The sequence below is a fragment of the Dryobates pubescens genome, chromosome 4 (genome assembly GCF_014839835.1).
Source record: "Dryobates pubescens isolate bDryPub1 chromosome 4, bDryPub1.pri, whole genome shotgun sequence".
Lineage (NCBI taxonomy): Eukaryota > Metazoa > Chordata > Aves > Piciformes > Picidae > Dryobates > Dryobates pubescens.
In genome coordinates this window covers 38,323,090-38,343,014 of record NC_071615.1, presented here as the reverse complement: position 1 = coordinate 38,343,014, position 19,925 = coordinate 38,323,090, and the positions used below count along the sequence as shown (strand labels likewise).

General features: G+C 35.1%; 1 protein-coding gene across 8 annotated transcripts in view; it reads left to right on the top strand.

Annotated features, from left to right (window-relative positions):
• The window catches only part of DGKB (diacylglycerol kinase beta), a 350,303-nt gene that overhangs the window by 199,585 nt on the left and 130,793 nt on the right, over positions 1-19,925 (top strand). For all 8 annotated transcript variants that reach the window (XM_054161138.1, XM_054161140.1, XM_054161144.1 and 5 more), the window contains one exon: positions 15,960-16,024. In XM_054161138.1, coding sequence (XP_054017113.1) covers positions 15,960-16,024 — 65 coding nt within the window. The remainder of the gene's footprint in view (positions 1-15,959; positions 16,025-19,925) is intronic.

The following is a 19,925-nucleotide window of genomic DNA, read 5'->3' as shown; positions in this document are numbered from 1 at the left end:
TGTTTTACTTCCATGCAAATGAATGGGAATTTTCCTTTCGCTTCACTGGGAGTAGGATTGGGTGTTTCTTGAGTTGACCAGCACAAAGTAACATTTATAGGCAGAAAAAAGGAGATATTTTTTTCAGCTCCAACAAGTTCATTTTTAAAAGGCACTTTGCTGTAACCATGTAAACCTGCATAACCGTACAGTTTGTTAACACTGAACTCTAATGAGTTCTAATAAGAAGCCAGTCAGTGGATATCCATTTAGCTAGTGATGATCTGAACTCCAGCTGATTGTCCTAGCAGCTGTGTGACTTCATTACCATTAGAAAGGCATGCAGCCAAGCCAGCTGGAATCCAAAGAGGCTACTCAATTCACATAGCATGTCAGTTTTTTTTGGTTTACGTATCAGACTTCTATTAAAAAAATACAAAAATACAAAAAAGATTCTTCATAAAGATATAGTTTAAAGGCTAAGTTTAAAATCATCATTATAGCAAAAGGAGGTTACTTTGTCATGCAGATGTTTTATGTTTTTGTGCCATGTTATAGCTGTTTTTACCTCTCAATGAAAACTAGTCAGAACATTCACACTTGGTTACAAACATAGCCTTATCCTATAGGTCCTCATTTCTTAATTAAGAAAACAGTATTATATTGGATTTTGTATTAATGTTTTGAGAACATGTTATTAGTCTCCCTTAATGTTTACAGGGGAAAGAACTTCTGTTTGCCAATACAGGATTACGTAAAACAACCTATAGCTGTTGTAATTATTAGTATTTAACTGCTAGAGACAATGTCCCTGAGGAACATTTCTTCATATGGCCATGGGCATTTTTAAAGGGTAGAATGGTGGTGAGGCCTTTGCACTGGTTTGTGCATATAGCACATGATAATCTGCTTTAAAAAACAAACAAACAAACAAACAAAAAAAAACCCACAAAATAAAACAAAAATAATTCCAATTCACAAGAAGGGCACCAGTGAAGACCCAGAAAACTGCAGACCTGTTTTTAGCATTGGCATGGAATCACCATGAGTACTGCATGCAGTACATGGGCTCAAGAGACAGGAAATTCATGGAAGAGATATTTGCTTAAGGACTGTTCAACAGAGACCTCTGGCTCTCAGAGAGTTAATTCAGATTAGAAGGATCCTCTGCAGATTCTCCAACAAACCTTCTACACAAAACAAGTCTAACCAAATCAGTTTTGTCAGGGGCTTCTCTAACTGAATTTTGAACATCTCCAAGGATGGAGATCCCATAAGGTGTCTGGGGAGTGTTGGACTTGTATCTTGTTGCCTTTCAGCCTATCACCCTGCACATCTGACAAGAGTCTGTCTGGCTTTTGTGCATCCTGTGATCAGGTGGCTGTAGGCAGCAATGAAATCTCCCATTAGCAGCTTTTTAAGACTAAACAACCCTTTACTCAAGGAGCATGTGCTGCAGCCTCTGTGCAGCTTGATGCCCCTCTGCTAGAGCTCCTCTAGTATGTCTATGTATTTCTAGTAACGAGGAACCCAAGACTAGACTGTTCTCCAAATGTAGTTTCACAAGTTCTGACCAGAGGGAAAGCGTCACTACTCTATGCATGATGGACACACTTGCTGACAAAGCCTATGATACTGTTGTTGGACTTCTTCACTGTAAGGGTCCACAGGTGACTTACATTCAATTTGTTGTCCAAAAGGACCCTTGTGTCCTTTTCTGTGGTTCAGCTTCCTAGACAGTCAGCAAAAGCTTGTAGTGTTTCATTATTCTACCCTAGAGGCAAGCATTTGCATTTGCTTTTGTTGACATTTCAGAGGTTTCTGTTAGCCCAGTTTCTGAGATAGAAATCTTTGGAAGCTGAGTATTCTGATGCTTGATTTTCTGAGCTGTGCTTCAAAAATCTTTTTTTAACCCCAAAAGGAATCAAGGAATCAAGACATAGGACTAATTTGAGGTATTTCATAAGCTCTGCTCTCTCATCTGCTAAGGTCTTTCAAAGAATAGACATAAGTACCTCCTTGCAGGTTTCTGGGTACTGGGTGAATGGAGAAACTTTGCTGAAGGCTCCAGTGAAGAGGACATCATGGTATGGCCAGAGGTATTTGGCTCATACTGGATTTTAAGTCAAGTTTTGAAGTACCCAGTTCTACTCTTGAGCTAAACTAGATATTGTGGACTATTTGTGTAATCTGAGTTCCTCAAAGCAAATAATATTTTAGAGCTCTTTAAAGCAGAAATTTATATGAGGACAAAATTTGTCCTGCATGGAAATTTTAAAACTGGTATCAGTTAGTCAATAATTTGAGTTTTGCCTCTGAGCTATGTCCTTACCTTGTCTGTTTCTTCTTTTAGATAAGTTTATCATTTGCTTTGGAGTCAGAGAAATTTAAATTGTCTCAAATTTGTTTCTTTGATTTTTTTTTAAACTGTTTTTTATTATTTTTACATTGCAGGAGTAATTCTGAAATAGAAGAAAAAGATTTCTAGTGCCTGAGGAAAAAAATGCTTTTTTTCCCCACTCTCCAAAATTACCCAACCCATAAGACATACTGCAAGCTAACCAGTAGATTCTCTTAACAAAATGGTCCATGGAATCATAGAATGGTTTTGGTTGGAAGAGACTTTAAAGATTATCTATTTACATAGAATACACAGAATAAACCAGGTTGGAAGAGACCTTCAAGATCATCGCGTCCAACCCATCAACCAATCCAACCCACCTAATAAACTAAACCGTGGCAATTTACCAATTACCTTGCCATGGGCAGGGACACCTCCTACTAGATCAGGTTCCTCAACCTGATTGATCTGTTGCTCAATGTTTTTCTGTAATATTACAATGAAAAAAAAAAAATAGTTCAGTTCTGCAGTTCAGCCTACACCACATTTGTAAGAAACTTGATGCCTAAAAGACCTTTAAACATATGCATCAGTTGCTTAGTCAAAACTGTAAGTTAGGTTACAGTTGTGAATATATTTAACTCATTAAATGATTTCTTTGTCCATAGTAGTGTTTGTAAATTAATGGGAATATTTTTGTCTTGAACAGAAGTTTGGGGACTGGAGTCTCCCACCAATGGTTTCTGTTTTGCAGTAGTACAATGATGCTCACAGGAACAAAAGTGTCTTTATCATTAAAAAGTTAGCTTTGAGTTATATGACTGCGTCTGGAGTAGGATGAACAGCCAGGAAAGTCTGAAATCATGCCTTTGCACAAAACTGAGTGATTGCATAGTTGTCAGAAGTTTGTAAGGTAGATATGCTGAAAAGCATCTAATATTTCATCCATGCCAAGGGTAATTAAAAAGATTTTCATGTAAGTAGTCTAACTAAACATCATTTGTATTTGAAGTGTTTGTTACTTGCATGTTACGTGTCCCAAGATGAATGATATTAGACATTGCAAATTCTGTTTTCTGTTGCAGTTGACGCTAGACTGTACTTCTTAAAGGTGAAATTAGAAAAAATGCTGTTTCAGATGGAGGAATACAAAAAAAGGGGGGGCAAGACATTAGGTTAAATATTAATTTGAATGTCTACAATAATGGGTGCACACACTATTTAAGGAAGTCATTATTGCACTGTGTAGTCAACAAGAGTATCGATTAGAATTAATTCACTACAGAAAGTCTCCAATCATTTTTAACGTAAGTTTTTCCTCTTTAACAGTACCCTGAAGCTTGTCTTTTTCGTGGTCAATTTAGCAACAAATTTGCAATTAATCATTTGTTGATTGCAATGAATGATCTGTCGATAATACGCAGCTTACACTGCTAAAAGGGTTATACAGAGCTTTATTGTTTTCTTTTTGTCTTGGGAACACTTTTTCTAGCTGTGTTTCCTAGAATGGGTTTTGAATAGATGTTTTGAAGTAACACATGCCAGTTTTAAAGAGACACCACGGACTGCTCTGAGAGTATTAATCAAGATTTGCCCTAACTTTCTTCTGGCATTACAGTATTTGGACATCTGTTCTGACTCCTTATATGTGAAATAGGACACACTGGCATAAATGAAGGGTTTCATTATCTTAAATGTCATAACATTTGTTTGAATTACTTTGTGTAGATTTTAAATGCTGAAATTGTAATCTCGGGGGTTTATAGATTTCATTGTCCTTTCAAGAGACTATAAAAATGGAAGCCTTTCAAAAATTCCATCCATAATTCAGAAAGCACAATTTACAATTTTGAAATTGCTGTAGCTGATGCTTAAGTAATTTTGAACGATGCAAGTATTTTTACTGAAAGAAAACTAAGGGAAAGAAATGCTTCTTAGTCCAGAAACAGTGATTTTGTCACAGACAACGTATCAATGAAGGCCATTATGAAGTGTCCCTTTGGGAAACGCAGACATGGACTTGTTTCTTTGGAACGTAATGGCAACTTGAAATGCAGCTTCCATTTTGGTAGAAAGAAGTATCTGTTGTGTTCCAAGCTGACCTTAAAGGAGTGGCTGAATAGTGTATTCCATACCTCTGGATAGGAGATGGCTTTGAATGCAGTGTACATAACTGATCAGTCGTTTCAGACTTTCCCAAAAGTTTGGAAATGTTTTATTTGCTCTTTCAACTCTGTAAGGTTTTGTAGTTTTTGGTTGTGTACATTTTTGTAGGCTTCAATTGTTCATTAGCAAAAGTAGACTTAGTAAAAGTAGGATTTAACTGATGTACGTTGCCCTTATTAATGCTAGCATTGTATAAAATAGTTACAACCATTATACATTCATACTCTTAGAGAACTTCTGATGTCATAGTGATGTGATATTTATTCTTCAGTAAAAGTTTAATATTAACTACATTTGTCTTAGCTATAATTAGAAGGATTACTTACTACAAACATTGGCAAGAAAAGCGTCTGCTTAGTGTGTAGCAAATTTTGGAATACAAGCTTGCCATTTAGTATTGATTGCATTATTTAAGTAGCTGAGCAAAGCAGCACTTTACAAACAGGTGCTCTTTGATTTGCAAATTTATAAAAATCCAGGAGTAACTTTCAGCTTACTGCATTGTTGTTTTTTAAGGTAGAAAGTTAAAGGGTGTTTTCACTGTGTTTTTGCTTAGACCAGAGATTTGTGCAGAATTTCTTTCCCATGACGCAAACTGAGTTATTGTTATCAAAAAAATAGTGTGGTTTTCCACCTCTAAAATGTGTTTATAATGTAACTGTCTGGCTTGGAGTTCAAGTAAACTGTCCCATCCGAGTTGTTTGCAATGAAATTTTATGGACTTGACTTTGATCATGTTCCTTAATTATCTCCTGACTGGATCTACAGGAACTGATATCTCCATGTTAGCAGATTTTCAAAATGATAAAGCTCTCTAGTCATTTGTTAATACTGCAATATATAGGCCAGTAGAAGAACAATTTGCCATTTCTTGCATGTACATGGTTCCATATTCCATGACTTATTTCAAACTAAGAGCTTTATTTTAAGCAATACTGGCTTTACAGAAGAAAGAAATGAAAGAATTTATTTTCTTAGTCTGCTTGTTCCTGCATTTGCACTACAGCTTGCCGCACCCTTTAGTTTGATCCCCTGGGGGGGTAACTCTGCAAAGTAGATCATTAATTTGGGGAATTGCACCTCAGTATTTAGTGTAAACAGCTTTCTGGAAAACCTCATCTGTGTTGGAAATCCTGAGTAAATGGGACTTATGCAAGGAGTTTTTGTGCAGATACAGAATCCTCCCAAGCAATCTGAGGCTGAGAATAGGATACTGGTGTAATATATTCAAAGCTGCCATGAAAGCCGTAAGTTGCTAAACAACCATGACGCACTGAGCCTGTCCAGATGGTTCGGCAAAAAGCATTATGCAAGTGCACACTTGGAAGAGGGAATTATTTAATTATTATTTTTTTCCAGAATAGTTAAGGAATTTCTTAGTTACACTTATCACACGCTTTGTCTAGACTTTGTCACTAGTCTTCTGCAAACTTAGACCTATGGCACATGAAAGGCATTTCTGTTTCTTCTTTATTTCAAAATTCTGTAGGTGTGAAATCATAAAAAAGGGCTTTAATGCAAGTTCCAGGGTTGCTGACCACATCAAGAACCATATTTTTATTTAATTGTGAGATTACTTATTATTGAATAGTATTGCATAAACCAATAGTGAAATATAGAATTGATTAGTATTTTTTAAGTTGCAGGGTGTTTCTGAGTTTTCTTGGTAAAGCCAATTTTAATTTCATGTTAGTTTTGCTAAAAAAAAATATTTGCAGTTCTTAATTATTAATGTCTTCAGTGTAATAAAGAAGTTTGGGGTTTTTTTTGTTGTCCCTAAGTGCAAACATTCTGATGATAACATGTGACTTACTCCTTTTGTGCCGCATAACAGTACCTGTCTGTGGACTGGATAAATACGTTTGACCTCAAAGTCTTTTAATGTCCAAAGACTACAAAAACAGGCACTTCATAACATCTATGGCTGGATGTTAGAAAAAAGTTCTATACAGAAAGAGTGATTGCCCATTGGAACGGGCTGCCTGGGGAGGTGGTGGAGTCGCCATCACTGGAGGTTTTTAGGAGGAGACTTGATGGGGTGCTTGGTGCCGTGGGTTAGTTGTTTGGGCGGTGTTGGATTGGTTGATGGGTTGGACGCGATGATCTTGAAGGTCTCTTCCAACCTGGTTTATTCTATGTATTCTATGTATTCTATGTATGCTGGGTAGACCATCTCTGTAAAATGTTTTACATATCTAAATTATTTATTTAAAGCAGCTGTAGAGAAAGCTTGATTTGTTTCAGGAGGAAAATACAGGTGAATCAGTTCTGTAAAATTTGACTACACCTACCATAAGCACATGTTCATACTTGGATATATTTTAAGACTTTTCCATATATCCAAATATTGAGCTCAGAAAATGCTTTTCATTCTGTAAGCGATAGCATGTTTATAGTGTCTGGGGTTTTTAATACAGGATCTTACTTATTTGTACAGAATTTTTTTTTTCAGGCCATAACAGCCTGTTCTGTCATTCCAGGTATATTTTGCAACAAAGGTTTAAACAGCAGGCTGCAGAAATAACATATGTGAAGAAAAACTAAGCATCAAAAGCAAGGGGGAATGTAATAAAGTAACTATCAAAGCAGCATTGGTTGAGCAGTATTTTCAGGAGAAGTGAAATCCCAAATAAATACAAAGACCTCCAAGCTGGTATACTGTTGATGGGTGGACCTTACATCTGAATATCTAGCCTTGTAACCCAGAAAGATTTGAGGATAGCAGAAAGAGTAAGTCTGAGGAAGGTGCTTTTATAAACATAACTCTAATGCTGAGTACAATGAACAAATTTCTTAGTCATCCACAAGCATTCTGAACTTGTCATTTCTTCATCACTGGAGATATACACATGGAATATGCAGGCCAGTGGTATTGGCAAGGGCTCTTCTCCTGTAAGACAAAATAGATGTGGTGTTTATCACCTCAGAGAGAAAATGGGTGTTGGAATAGTTAAAAAGAGTGCTGACAGTTATCCTGAAAAACTATGTCAAAGAGGGAGGCTTGGAAGAAGATTCTGAGAGAAATTCCTGAAAGGGAGAGAGTTGGTGTTAGCAGTAAAGAGCTGCTTATTAAATATTGTGAAATGTGCAACTATCCTTTGAAAAACCCAGAAATTTGACTTATTAACCATAAGCCAAGTGGAGAAGGTGGTGAAGAATGTCAATGATAATACAACTACAAAAGGTGAACATGGCAATCCTGAAATCTTGCCACAGACAAAAAGCATTTTTAAATGCAACTCTGAATTAGCAGGTGAAGAAAACCTGCATCTTATACCTGTATGTCCACATCTTTTGGATAAGAGAATTGAAGACAAAACCAAGAGAGTAAAATAGAAGGTGTCAGAAAATAATTTGATCAATACAATAGGAGAACAAATGCAGATACTGAACAAAAGTCAAGGAAGTTGCTTTTAGACCTATACAAAAGAGCAAAGAGGCTATAGAAGTTGCGAGGGAGAGGATCTTGAATCAGTGGAGAGAGAGAACATCTGTAGGTAAATAATCTAACATCTAGCCCTAATTTATGAGTAAGTTTGGTTTCTAAATAAATTAATATTTGACCAATAGGGATGATAATAAATAATATTATAATGCAAAAATTTAACTTTCAAATTGGAAAAATAATGACTGAAAAAAACCAGTGACCTTTTTCAATTAAGCAAAAAGTGTTATTTCAGAGTGTAACTCAATGAGAGATGTTTCAGTGGTTTGCATACTTATAAAAATAAATACTATGGAAATAAATGAATGACATAAATATGTATTAAAATTGTCAGTCTCTGTTGCCAAGTCTTTGACTAACAAGTATGGGAAGTTGCCAAGGAGAAGTCAGGTGAACATTTTTTATTTGATCCTTATCAAACAAATAAGCATGTAAAATGAGTGGTGATAATATACATATATATATATAAAATGAATGGTGACAATAAAACAAGAGTGAAGATTTCAGAAGGCTGCTCAAACTGTTGCATTTCAGGCAAGGCTTTGCAAAGTTAAGAGTTAGGTGTGCTCAGCTTCTCATAGGATTAATAACAAAACCTTTCTAAACAACAATCCAGAACAGAAATTTGTGTTACATGCCTTTTGGAAGAAACTTTCCAAAGAGTGTTGTTATTATTGTTGAGCATCCTGGAAGGATAGAGAGATCCTCCTGTCAGTTTAGGCACTTAAATTAAGGACCTAAATTTAGCCCCTGAGAATACTGCTTTAATGCCAAGTTAATCAAAGCTCAAAATGATAATTTTATTGTTTCATTGTTGTTCTTCAGATGTTTTATTTTGTTTTGTTATTAGGACAGTGTTTGGAAACTATAAATAATCTGAGTTTATTTTTTTCAAGACAGTGCACAAGTAATTATTCCTTATCTAAAATATGTCATTTTCTTTATGTTATGTTTTTAGCCTGATGGCAATAAATATTATTTCACCCCCAAAAAAATGTTTAGTAATTGATTTTTCTGGTGAGAATTACTTTTCTCTCCTCAGAACTACAAAAGTGGTGAGTATGAAAGACATTCATTTCAAGCTAGTTAGGCTCTTAATGTAAACTTTGTTTCTGTGCTTTTTACTGAAGATATCTGTGAGCCATTGCTGTGTGTTTGTGAGGAACAGCTAAAGCAATAGCCAGTTTCATTGGATTCCATTATTTATATTGACTTTCAGTCTGAGCTGTGTCCTTGGTTGTGTTATGATCAAATTTGTGCAGAATAATTTGGGACAATTTCAACACAGTTCTCCATCAGCAGTTATCAGAAATGCTACTAGAGGTTTACCACAGGGATCTTCTTAATATACAAGATATTTAATACAGTCTGTATGGCTATGTTGGCTGATTGCCATGTGATCACTTTTCTTCTTTTCTTTTTAGTGACCACATAAACACTCAGTATAGATCTAGAAGAACCCTTCTCTAGTTACAGTAAATTTAGGGTGACCAAATATAAAGAAAGGAAGATGTACTCAGTAACACACTGTGTCTTCAGCAGAGCTCATCTTACAGGGTTAGGTGTCCTTTGTATTGTATTGAGTCATGGAGCACAGTTTATTTCAGTCATCTAGTCTGATACATTATCTCCCAGTCGTCTTTGATGGTCCTTGAATTCAATTAGTGACCTAAAAATATAGATAGGTAGAAATTTAGTGTCAGTTTCTACCAAAATGGCTTCTTAAAGAAAGTCTTGAAATACTGGTACAAATGCTTAACTTACAGGACTGGTACCCGTGCTGGTCCCCACACGGATGAGATATGATCACCCTATAGGAACTGATCAATGATAAATCCTAATTTAGTTTTAGTAATAGTAAATAAATAGTAAACTCTAATTTAGAGTCAGTTTGCGTACCTGTCCTCATACTGTAATTACATGTAGGCAGAAAATAAGGATGAGTTAGTTGTGACAATTTCTCCACAAATATCTTTCTACATTGTGTGAAATGTTTCTAGTACCAAGTCATGCACACACAGTGTCAGAAACTCAGCAGACATCTGACTTTGAAGGCCCCAGTTTCTTACAGTTTCCTGGTGCATTGTCATGGGGCATTTTTTTGCCTACCATCTATAAATACTGTGGTTACTGATGTTTCATCCTGGGTTTAGAGATATAGCCTGTTTAAATGAGTATTTCAAATATGAATTGTCACTAGACTTGGTAATATGTGTACAGCTGAAACATATTTAAATATGACCATCAGAGGCTGGCTGTCAAGAATATCACTGACAAAATGCATATCATTATCTTGATGGTTGCTTTGTTCCTCTTGGAAAACTAGGAACACAAGTTTATCAGATTTATTTTTTTTTCTTACACAAGTGGATTATTATCTTTTAGTAAAAAGAGCTTGAAAACTCTTCTTGCTCTTTCCTTCTTAAGCTCCACCCTTTTCGGACATACAGGGTCAGAATACCAATAGAAACTGAGACAACTGTAGAAGCTACAGTTTCAACAAAAAATAATGTATTAATGAATTTTTGGGGGAATATCTCTTACTTTGTCTCTCAGATTAACTTGTGTAATTCAATCAAAAATGACTGAGAGTCCACTATGAAAAGATTGCATGATTCAAACAAAGCAAAACATGAAGTTTCTTAAGTACCTCTTTCTAGACTGGGTCACTACCAGCTGTAGTATTTGCTTATCTGAAACTGTTGATTATTATGGGGTGGGAAGTACTAAAACAAAGCATGTCTCTCGTGTTTATTTTGGTTTTTTTTTCCTTTTTGTGTGTGAAGTGCAATGCATTATGATAAGGATTCTTGTTCAGAAAATGATTTTTAGTCTTAAGCCACTGCAGCAAACTTGTCTTACTCTATTTTCAATGATACTTTTTGAACATCTCTACTATTCCACATTAATAACTGATGTGAGCTAACTGGTTGGTCAGGTTAGATTTGCATTCTGATCCAAAGACTACAGGTTGCTGAATTATCCCTTAAGCTTCCTAGCCTTGTGAATCCATTAAGCCTTAATTAAAGAAGCATCTTAGAAAAAAAAATAATCAGACCATTTATATCCAAAGAAGATGCACAGTGGTCATTTGTTTGTTCACCAGCATAAAAATTATTATTTAATGGAAATTCTAATCACAGCAAGCTTATAGATAGACATATTTTAAATACATTAATCTTTCTATAAGGTTATTCACAATGTATAAGGTTACTCCTCTGAAAAGACTGCTTCAGATGGCTTTCCGGTAATGCTAATACCCATTAAAAAGATGAATATATATGTGTGTAAGTCAATCATAAGGTATTAAAGAGGTGTAGCAACTTAAGCTTCTTTTCTTCTTGGCAGGTCACTTTGAGAAATGTCCTAGCTCAATTAAAATATTTTTTCCATTTCCTAGGAGTAGATTCAGATATGCTCTGTCTGTTCTCTATCTTATCTTCACTGTCAGGATTTAAAACAAACCTGAGTGAGATGTAAGAACGATAGTCCTGCTACTTCAGACTCTGAACAGGTTCTCATTAAGGGTATTTATATGTGTATATATCTATGTGTTCATCATGCGTATGTCCAGGCTGAATATTTGGCAAATACAGAGGTACATTTTTTTAAGAGTCTTGTTTACAGTTTTGTAGAATTTAAACTGGGATAAACTATATTTTGTGTCCTTCAAACACCCATTCCTTCATTTCCACTTTCCAGATGCTACAGTTGTGAGTAGTAACCATCTAAACTAGGGAGGCATGCAAAAGAGAACAAGGAGGGGTAGGTGTTTGGGTGGTTTTTTAGATTGGATTGGTGATACTATGAAATGAATGTTCAGAGAAATTATTCTCATCCAGGCTATTGTCACATATTGCATATGACATGTAAATGACTAAAGGCATTACCTGAAAGAAATGAAGTATTTTAGAATAGTAGCATGTAACTGAACTATAATATCCTCAGAAACACAAAATTGCCTAATTAGTTACTTAGTTCTGCCTTAAATGCTCTGTCTTCAGCATTGCTCTGCTCACCAGCATTGATTTTGATGCAAAAGTGTTTCTGGGAAAAAATACTGATGAAAAATTCTAGAATGCTTTAGGTATAAAACAAGTTTTGTGACTGAAGCATGATGGGGGGGGGGAAGACACTAGCTTCATAATACATTGATACTGTAAAACCTTCCTCCTCCTTTCACCTTTGCAGCAGGCCTGCCAGTGTTGTGCCTCCTAGGATTATTATTAATAAAGCTCTTGCAAATGTTAGGCATGTTTGTGTGTGCTTACGTGTTACTTTTACAAAGGGAAAATATTTAGATTCAGGTATAGTACTGCTGGAAAGTTGTATTTCAGGCTAGCATGCATATCACTTTATTAATAAAAATTAATAAAGAATGCACACAGGTGATACTCATTATAGATCAGTGTCTGACTGTCAAATGACCTTTCTTTTAAGAAAGTGATTTACTTCTTCCCTTGCTAGATAATATCATGAAGCATATGAGTTTGCTTTACTGACTCCTGGGTTTTCCCTTTTACATCAGTTTTATTACCAAATGCAAAAATAATTTCTCATCTTTTACTGGCCAACCACAACATCAAGTACCACATAGGGTTGGCATATTAAGGCAACATTGTGCAAATAATATTTGACTTACCATGGATGTGGATAGTTCTTTATTTCTCAGTATAGTTAATTAGATGACTTTTAATATGGTTTGTGGCACACACACACACACACAAAAGAAATTAGTTCTCTATTGGTCCTAAAACAGTTGTAAGCTCTAAACAGGTTACCTCTTTTTGAAACAGGTACCTCTTTTTGAAATGGCTGAAGGAAGTGTGCTAGAATTAATCCTATTCTATTTCCCAAAACCAGCTTGCAGTAAGGACCCTCAGCTTTTGTCATTCATACATACATTCAAAACTTTTCATGGTTGTTCCTCAGAATTCAGGGGTTGCATCTTTCAATTTTTGGAGCTCCTAAATGAGAGAACTTGCATTCCTAGCCAGTCTCAGGTTGCTGTTACTGTGAAGGCTTTCTATTGTTCTTCATTTATTTATAATTGTCTACATGCTACTCTCTTAACAAATAAAAGTTTTTAGACATTGCAAAACCAGAAAACTCACTGTAGTTGGTTTTTTCCCCACTCTTTTGTTTTTCTTCCATCTAAAGCAGAAGGTTATTGTGCTAGTGTGCAGCCAACATAGGCTGGGTTCAGATTTTTCTGTGGTGCAGAGTTATGGTCAGAAAGAGGTCCCTGTGCCAGGGATTCTAATAACTCTTCTGCGATAGATTTAACTAAGGGTCCCAAAGAGCAGTTGGGCAACATAAACTGAAGAAGACCTTAGCAGCTCCCCTACTTTTGAGGTTCTTTGTGTGTAGTTACTACTCTGGATTGCAGTCAACAATTTGCCTTTCTTTTAGTTAAACTGGTCTGATACGTGACTGTCTTGTGTTGTGCCTACCAAATCGAGCTTTGTGTATTACTTTTTTTTTTAACCTCTCAGCTCATTAAGTTAGTTGATCTGTTTTGGAGTAAAAAAATGTTCAGGCAGGGGAAAATTTTTATCAAATCAACCTTGCATGGAAACAACTGCCTGTGTGCCATCTGCAGTGGGCATTGATCCCTAGCTTGTTTGTGCCTTGCATTTGTTATGCATGAGTAAGCACGTTAGCCTTTTCATTTCATTCATTAGACAGTTAGTCCTTGATTAGTGTTTTCTAGTTTCTGTCATATATGCTACTACTCCTTTACTCATGTTGTCTTGGGTCTGTCTTTTGCTTCAGTGTGTAGAAAATTAACTACAACAGTAGTCCCTTTATTTCTTTTTCATATAGGACTGGCTAACAAATGTACTTTTGTAATGCTGGCACATCTCATGTAGGATAAAGTATGAATAATGGGTCTTTCTAAAGTTAACAGAGTTATTATTTTAGTTCAGCTGGCAGGCTTTGTTTAGAAGTGTGATGTCTCAGGGTTTACTGTCAGCTTTATTTCATCCGTCTCTGAGAACTGTGGGATCACCTGGATACTTCTGGATATTTGCCTTATAAAATTGCACATAAAAATAAATTTAAAGTAATGCAGCATGAGAATATAGCACTGAAACTTTCAGAAGACAGTTTGGATAACAGGATAGAACAATAAGGCATTTTATGACTGATAGCAGTCCATTCACTAGGGACTTCTGCTGCCATTTTCTTGTAGAACAGTAAAATGTTAAATGACAATTCCATTCTTAAAGAGAATAGAAACCTAAACAAATAATGTGATATATATATAAAGCAACAAACTGTGTACATGTCCTGAACAGAACTATTTCAATGAAGTTAATGCATTTAATGATACTACTAGCTGATCTTATTTGATCAGTGATCACAAGTTTTGCCTAAAAATTCTATGCTGTGCTCCATCCATATGTAGAAAGACTGCTGTATTGCTTTATTAATAATAGTCTTAAAAGTTTACTTAAATGTTGTAAATCTGTCCAGATAATTTTATCTTTTTTTTTCAAAGTACCCATGAGTTAGTAAACCAAACCTCAAAGACTGGAATATGCTCTGCTTAGGATACTAGTAAATAAACCCCAATGGTTGATGTGGTGCCTATATATCTGCACTGAATATTTGCTTGCTTGTCTGAGATTTATATTAATGTTGACTGAATGGAAGATTATTTTAAACAAAATATGTTAACTCATGTTTGTAATCAGCAATGATATCAATGTTAAGTAAATACTTTCTTTACTTCCCCAAAATGCTAATTTGCACCATTTGAAAACCCTTTAAAATGTTACTATAGACTTCATAGTAAATTTAATACTTCTATCAAATTCTTCTTTTATATATATATATATTCATCATTTTATATGCTGATAAATGGTGTATTTTTTTCATATACACAATAGTTGATTATAGTGATCATTTGTTTGCAAGCTTTGTCAAACTTACTTACATGAAAACTGAAATTCATTTAAATTTCTTACTAACCAAACAACTCCTCTTATATTTTTATATATGTACCATTTAAAAACATGTTTATAAAAACATGATCCAAATGGTTTTCTCTCTGTTTTCTATCTTCTGCAAGACTGAAGAGTTGGTAGATTTCCTACTCTCACACCTCATTGAATACATACATTAGAAGATGAAAAGAAAACATTTTACATTCTTAATTCCCAGTTTGTAAATGTTTTATGGTTAGTATGTGAAATAAATATTACATGATTTGGTATGAGGAAAATGTTCTTTTCATAACTGCAATGGGGATGTGAAAATGCTGTGAAAACTGATTCTAGCTCATCAGTTCCAGATACTCTGTTTTCAGCAGCTACCACCACTGCAATGGTTTGATTCTTTTTTAGATGTAATACACATAAGTCTTCTGTACAGCTATTTCATTCTGTATATGTGTTAAGTGTATTGTTAGCATAATTTACTGCATTATAAAATAATTGGATAAATGATAAAATAATTGGATAAATTAATTATGTCTTTTTTGGTATACTAATCATCTTTTTTCTCACATGACTTCATACCCTGACAAACAGAAAATGAGATATCTCCTGGTGTTTATTTCTAATTTCTACCAGATTTTAGAGAAACCTAGAATGGCCATATGCAAATATCAAACTATATACATATAAAGTAACTTGGTTGAATCTATCACTCACCTTTACTACAGGAATAAATTTCATAGACCAGTATTCCTACAAGAACAGTACGAGTGGCAAAACTTCACCAGATGTGGGTGATCCTTGCTGTACAGAAGCTGAAGGCACTTTCAGTTGATGTATCGTGTCTGGTTTGTAAAAAAGGAATAATGCAAACTGTAGCAACTGTTATGAATTAGGAAGTTCTGATGTATCCCTTTCTTGGAACAGAGTACCTGCAAGCTTTCTAAATGATAAGAGGGTTATTGTTGTTGAAAATGGCAGTTCACAAAGCACCTTACAAACAGTGTGTCTTGTTTGCAAATTCTGTCTTCTGTTTTGCATTGTTCCTGTCACAATAGATTTCCATTTTTCTTTTTCCTCTTAGGATGCTTCAATTGCCCACAGATTCCATATTATGAGAGAAAAACATCCAGAAAAGTTCAACAGTAGGTAAGAATCTATAAATATTTGCATATTAAAGGATTCTTTCCATGTTATTAAGGTGTGTTCTGTGAAGAGTTAAATTTTGCACATCCTTTAAAATATTGATTCTTATGAAAGAGAGGAAATTGGTGCATTTTATAGTAAGTATATGCTCACAGATTGCTTGTAGTGTAGCTGGTTTATGTCTGGTATTTCAACTGAAATGAATAGCACTATGAATATACTGTTCCCACTGGTGAAATGTTTGACTTGTAAGACTAGCATGGACAAGATGATGCATTGTGGTATCTGAGGATCTCTGAATTGACACTTTGCCATTAGACATTGAAGAACACTTATTAGACAGCTGCAGATGGTGATCCTTATGTTTCATTCCCACACGCACACTGGTACATTGACTGAGGGCTCTTCCATATATGCTCTTAGTAAGGGCAAGTGAATGCCATTTTTCACATAAATGCTTTTATCGTTGAACAACTTCAGATACATAAAAAAAAGACTCAGGAATGAGGCTTTGCATCTGTTCCTTGCGTTGCTTTTTGGATTTGCAATGTTATCTCAGCTTCTCTGGAGATGAAAAATGTATTACAACATGCACTGTAAATTTCCCTTCTTTCAATACCTGGTTTGTTGAGTAGATGATATTCATAACGCAGTGCTTGTGTTTGTATTTTCTTGTTTAGATAATTTAGTACCTAAGTTGTGATGGGTGAAAGCAATATTTCAGAAATAATTAACATTTAAAGGTACATGGGGGAGAAGAAAGTAATATATGAAGTAATTGGGAATAAACAGGGAATATCTAGAAGTAATTATTAACACAAATGTTTTGTAGTTGCAAACCTACCCATAGACTTTCTTTAGTTTTCCATGAGGGTGACTTGGAAAGTCTTGTGAAGCAAACCTTCATTGAATTTATGGATGATAGAATATGCTGGTGGAGCTGTTGTCTTAGAGCTGAATATACTACTGTTTGAGTATGTTTGAATATTATCTAGCTTTTTTTACTTTCAACCTGAAAACACTAAATTTTGTGCTTGTCAGAGATGGGGTCTTTTTTCTTAACTACTCAATCTGCCTGGCACCTGTGCAGTGTCAGATTATGAACCCAAGTGTGTGTTTGGTTTTAAATTCCATAGTAAGCATTTATTTTCTACAACCTCCTCTTCCTGCCTTTGATGCTTCTCATTCTGAAAGAATTACACTGTGGAAAGATCTGAGCTGAAGCCTGATCTGTGCATCTCAATGTACTATACTTGTTCAGCAGGATTAGAGATACTGGACATTTAGCTAGTGTAGATATTCTAGGCCATGAAGATGAAGCCAGTTTATCAGTGGTCTTTCTGCATATTTTCAGCAGTTGGCAATTATAATTTATAAAAAGCTCAGCTAATAACATGAGTTTCAGATCAAATTTCATGTCACAATAAATCATATGCCATTAATAACATCTGCTAGCAGACTCACCTTGAAATTCATCTATATTTTAAGGAACCTGATATTTCTAACATTATCTTAAGGAAATTAATTACAAAAATATATAGTTCCAGTCCCTATGTTCTTTGGTACTGTGATACTGAAAGAACTTGAAAAAAGCAGTGATTCTCTGGGTATTGAAAGACTATTCAGCAAGATTATGCATTTCTTAAAAAGAATGTAAGGTCTTAAGTAAAGTATTGTAGCAGAGACTGATGTTTTAAAATGTTTCTTCTTCTGTGTAGTGAAAAAAAAAGAAGTAGATTTCTATTTTTATTGAACAGAATTTTTCCAAATTACGTTATTTCACAAAATAGTTTGTTCCACTAACAGTTATTTTCATGTGGCAATACTCCACTGCATTTTCCTGCAGTGTGTAAAAATAAAACCCTTTTTTAGATGTCTGTTAAACCACAAGTCTTAATTCACCAGCGTGGAATTTTTTGTGCAGTCTGAATGATTTAGGATCAGCAAGTTCAGCTCAAGTCAGATTCACAGTGGTCTCCATACTTAATAGCACTTCCTCATTTGACAATCCTGCATTACTTGTTGAAAACCCTGCATTGTCACATGTGAATATCTCTTATGATTTAAAAAAAATAAATTTTGGGGGTTTTCTGTTAGTTTTCTCTTGCCTGACTTTCCCAGGTTTTGAGCTCCCACAGCTATCATTCAGTTGTGTAAAGCCAGGTCCTTGCACTGAGGTTCTGCTCTGAAAATGAGCATGTAAAGAATTTCCCCACTGAAGAGATGCTTCAAGGTTATGCTGTTTGCAAAAATATTTTGAAATACAAGTGTGTTGTATTTACTTCGGTGAAGTAAGATAGGTTAAGTTTGGGATTGGAGAATCTTCTATGTTAAATCATGGTAATGATCCTTAGCTTCCTAAGGGCATTCCTTAACACTTTGTTCCCAAGCTTCATGTTTATGAGCATGCCAGTAGGGATACTCCTCGCGGGTACTTGTGTGCAAAGCCAGAACCTTGCTGTACTTACCTTCACAAAATTAAGATGAGAGCATATCACAAGGCTTAGAAAGACTATTTAATGACTACAAGCCAATACTGTAGAATACTTTCAAAGCGGGTGACTAATGAATAGGAACTCTGACACATTTTGAAACCTTTCAGTGTTCATAGATTTTGGACACAAAGACTTAGTATTACTGACTTACTGAAAATAGAAGGCAATAAATTAAGGTGTGAATTTCTAAGCTACCTAGAGAGGTCTTTGGAAAAACAGAGATTAAATATGTTTAAATATTCATTAAAGAAAAATTCTTATTATTTGTTGTTTCTTAAATCTTGAAATTACTTAACAGCTCCCTTGTGACATTTCTTTTCAATGAAACACCTGCTTAAGTTTCTTATTCAATTGAAATCTCAATTTTGACCCTTTGTCAAAAGGATCTTCTCTGTTCAGAAACTCACTTAAATTTCGCTGAAAAGCACTTAAGATATACCTTACTGACTTGAAAATGGAAGCTGCAATATGGAACGATTCCATACCTGATCTAGTTGGGGATTTCCCTCTTTAATGAAGGGGGTTGGACTAGATGACTTTTAAAGGTCCCATCCAACCACATGTCTTCTATGATTTGATACTGTTTTCCAAATGAAACTCAGCATAAATGAGTAACAGTGATTTTAAATATTCATTACTTGTTCCTAAAACCTGATCTTCAGAAGTATAATTCTTTTTCTGGTTGTGGTCATATAGAAAAGAATGGAAGTGAGAACACAGGAGCATCCCCACTTCTGCTGAAAGAAAAGAATCTTAATATATCATTTTAATTAGTTATATCTTAAGATCATTAGCACACGCTCTCAGAAACTAGTACTGACATTGCATTAAGATTTAAATGTGTCCACAAAACCAAGAGTCTCAGCTGTCACATTATCCACTCTACATGTCTAAAGGGCTAAGAGCCCTGTACTTGAGAATGCAGAGTTCACATCCCAGCATCTCCTGCTTAAGGGTAAGGTCAGATTTTCTGATGTCTGTGTGAAGGGGCTGAGTTAATTCCAGGGGGGGAAAAACTTGCAAAAGGCAGCATTTCAAGTAGCAGTGTCATTAAACTAGGACATACTGCTGAAATAACGATTCTGTTAGGCCCAAATGCCCTGCAGGGAGAACTGTGTAAACATCATAGACTCGATGCTGGGAATAACAGCTGTATGAATTAAGTGCCCAAAATATACACAGGGAAACAAAGAATATGTTCAACAACAAATTATTCCAGTTTATAGTAACTATTCTAAAATAATATTCAGTGAAATTAGGCATGCTAATTTGATTGTGGCACTCCATAGCATAAAATACATTTCTTATTTTCAGTAGATTAACATAGGATTTACAAACTACATTTACAATCTTAAGTATGTCATCTTTGAGATTTTCAGACATCTACTTTTGTCTTTATGCAGACAAAT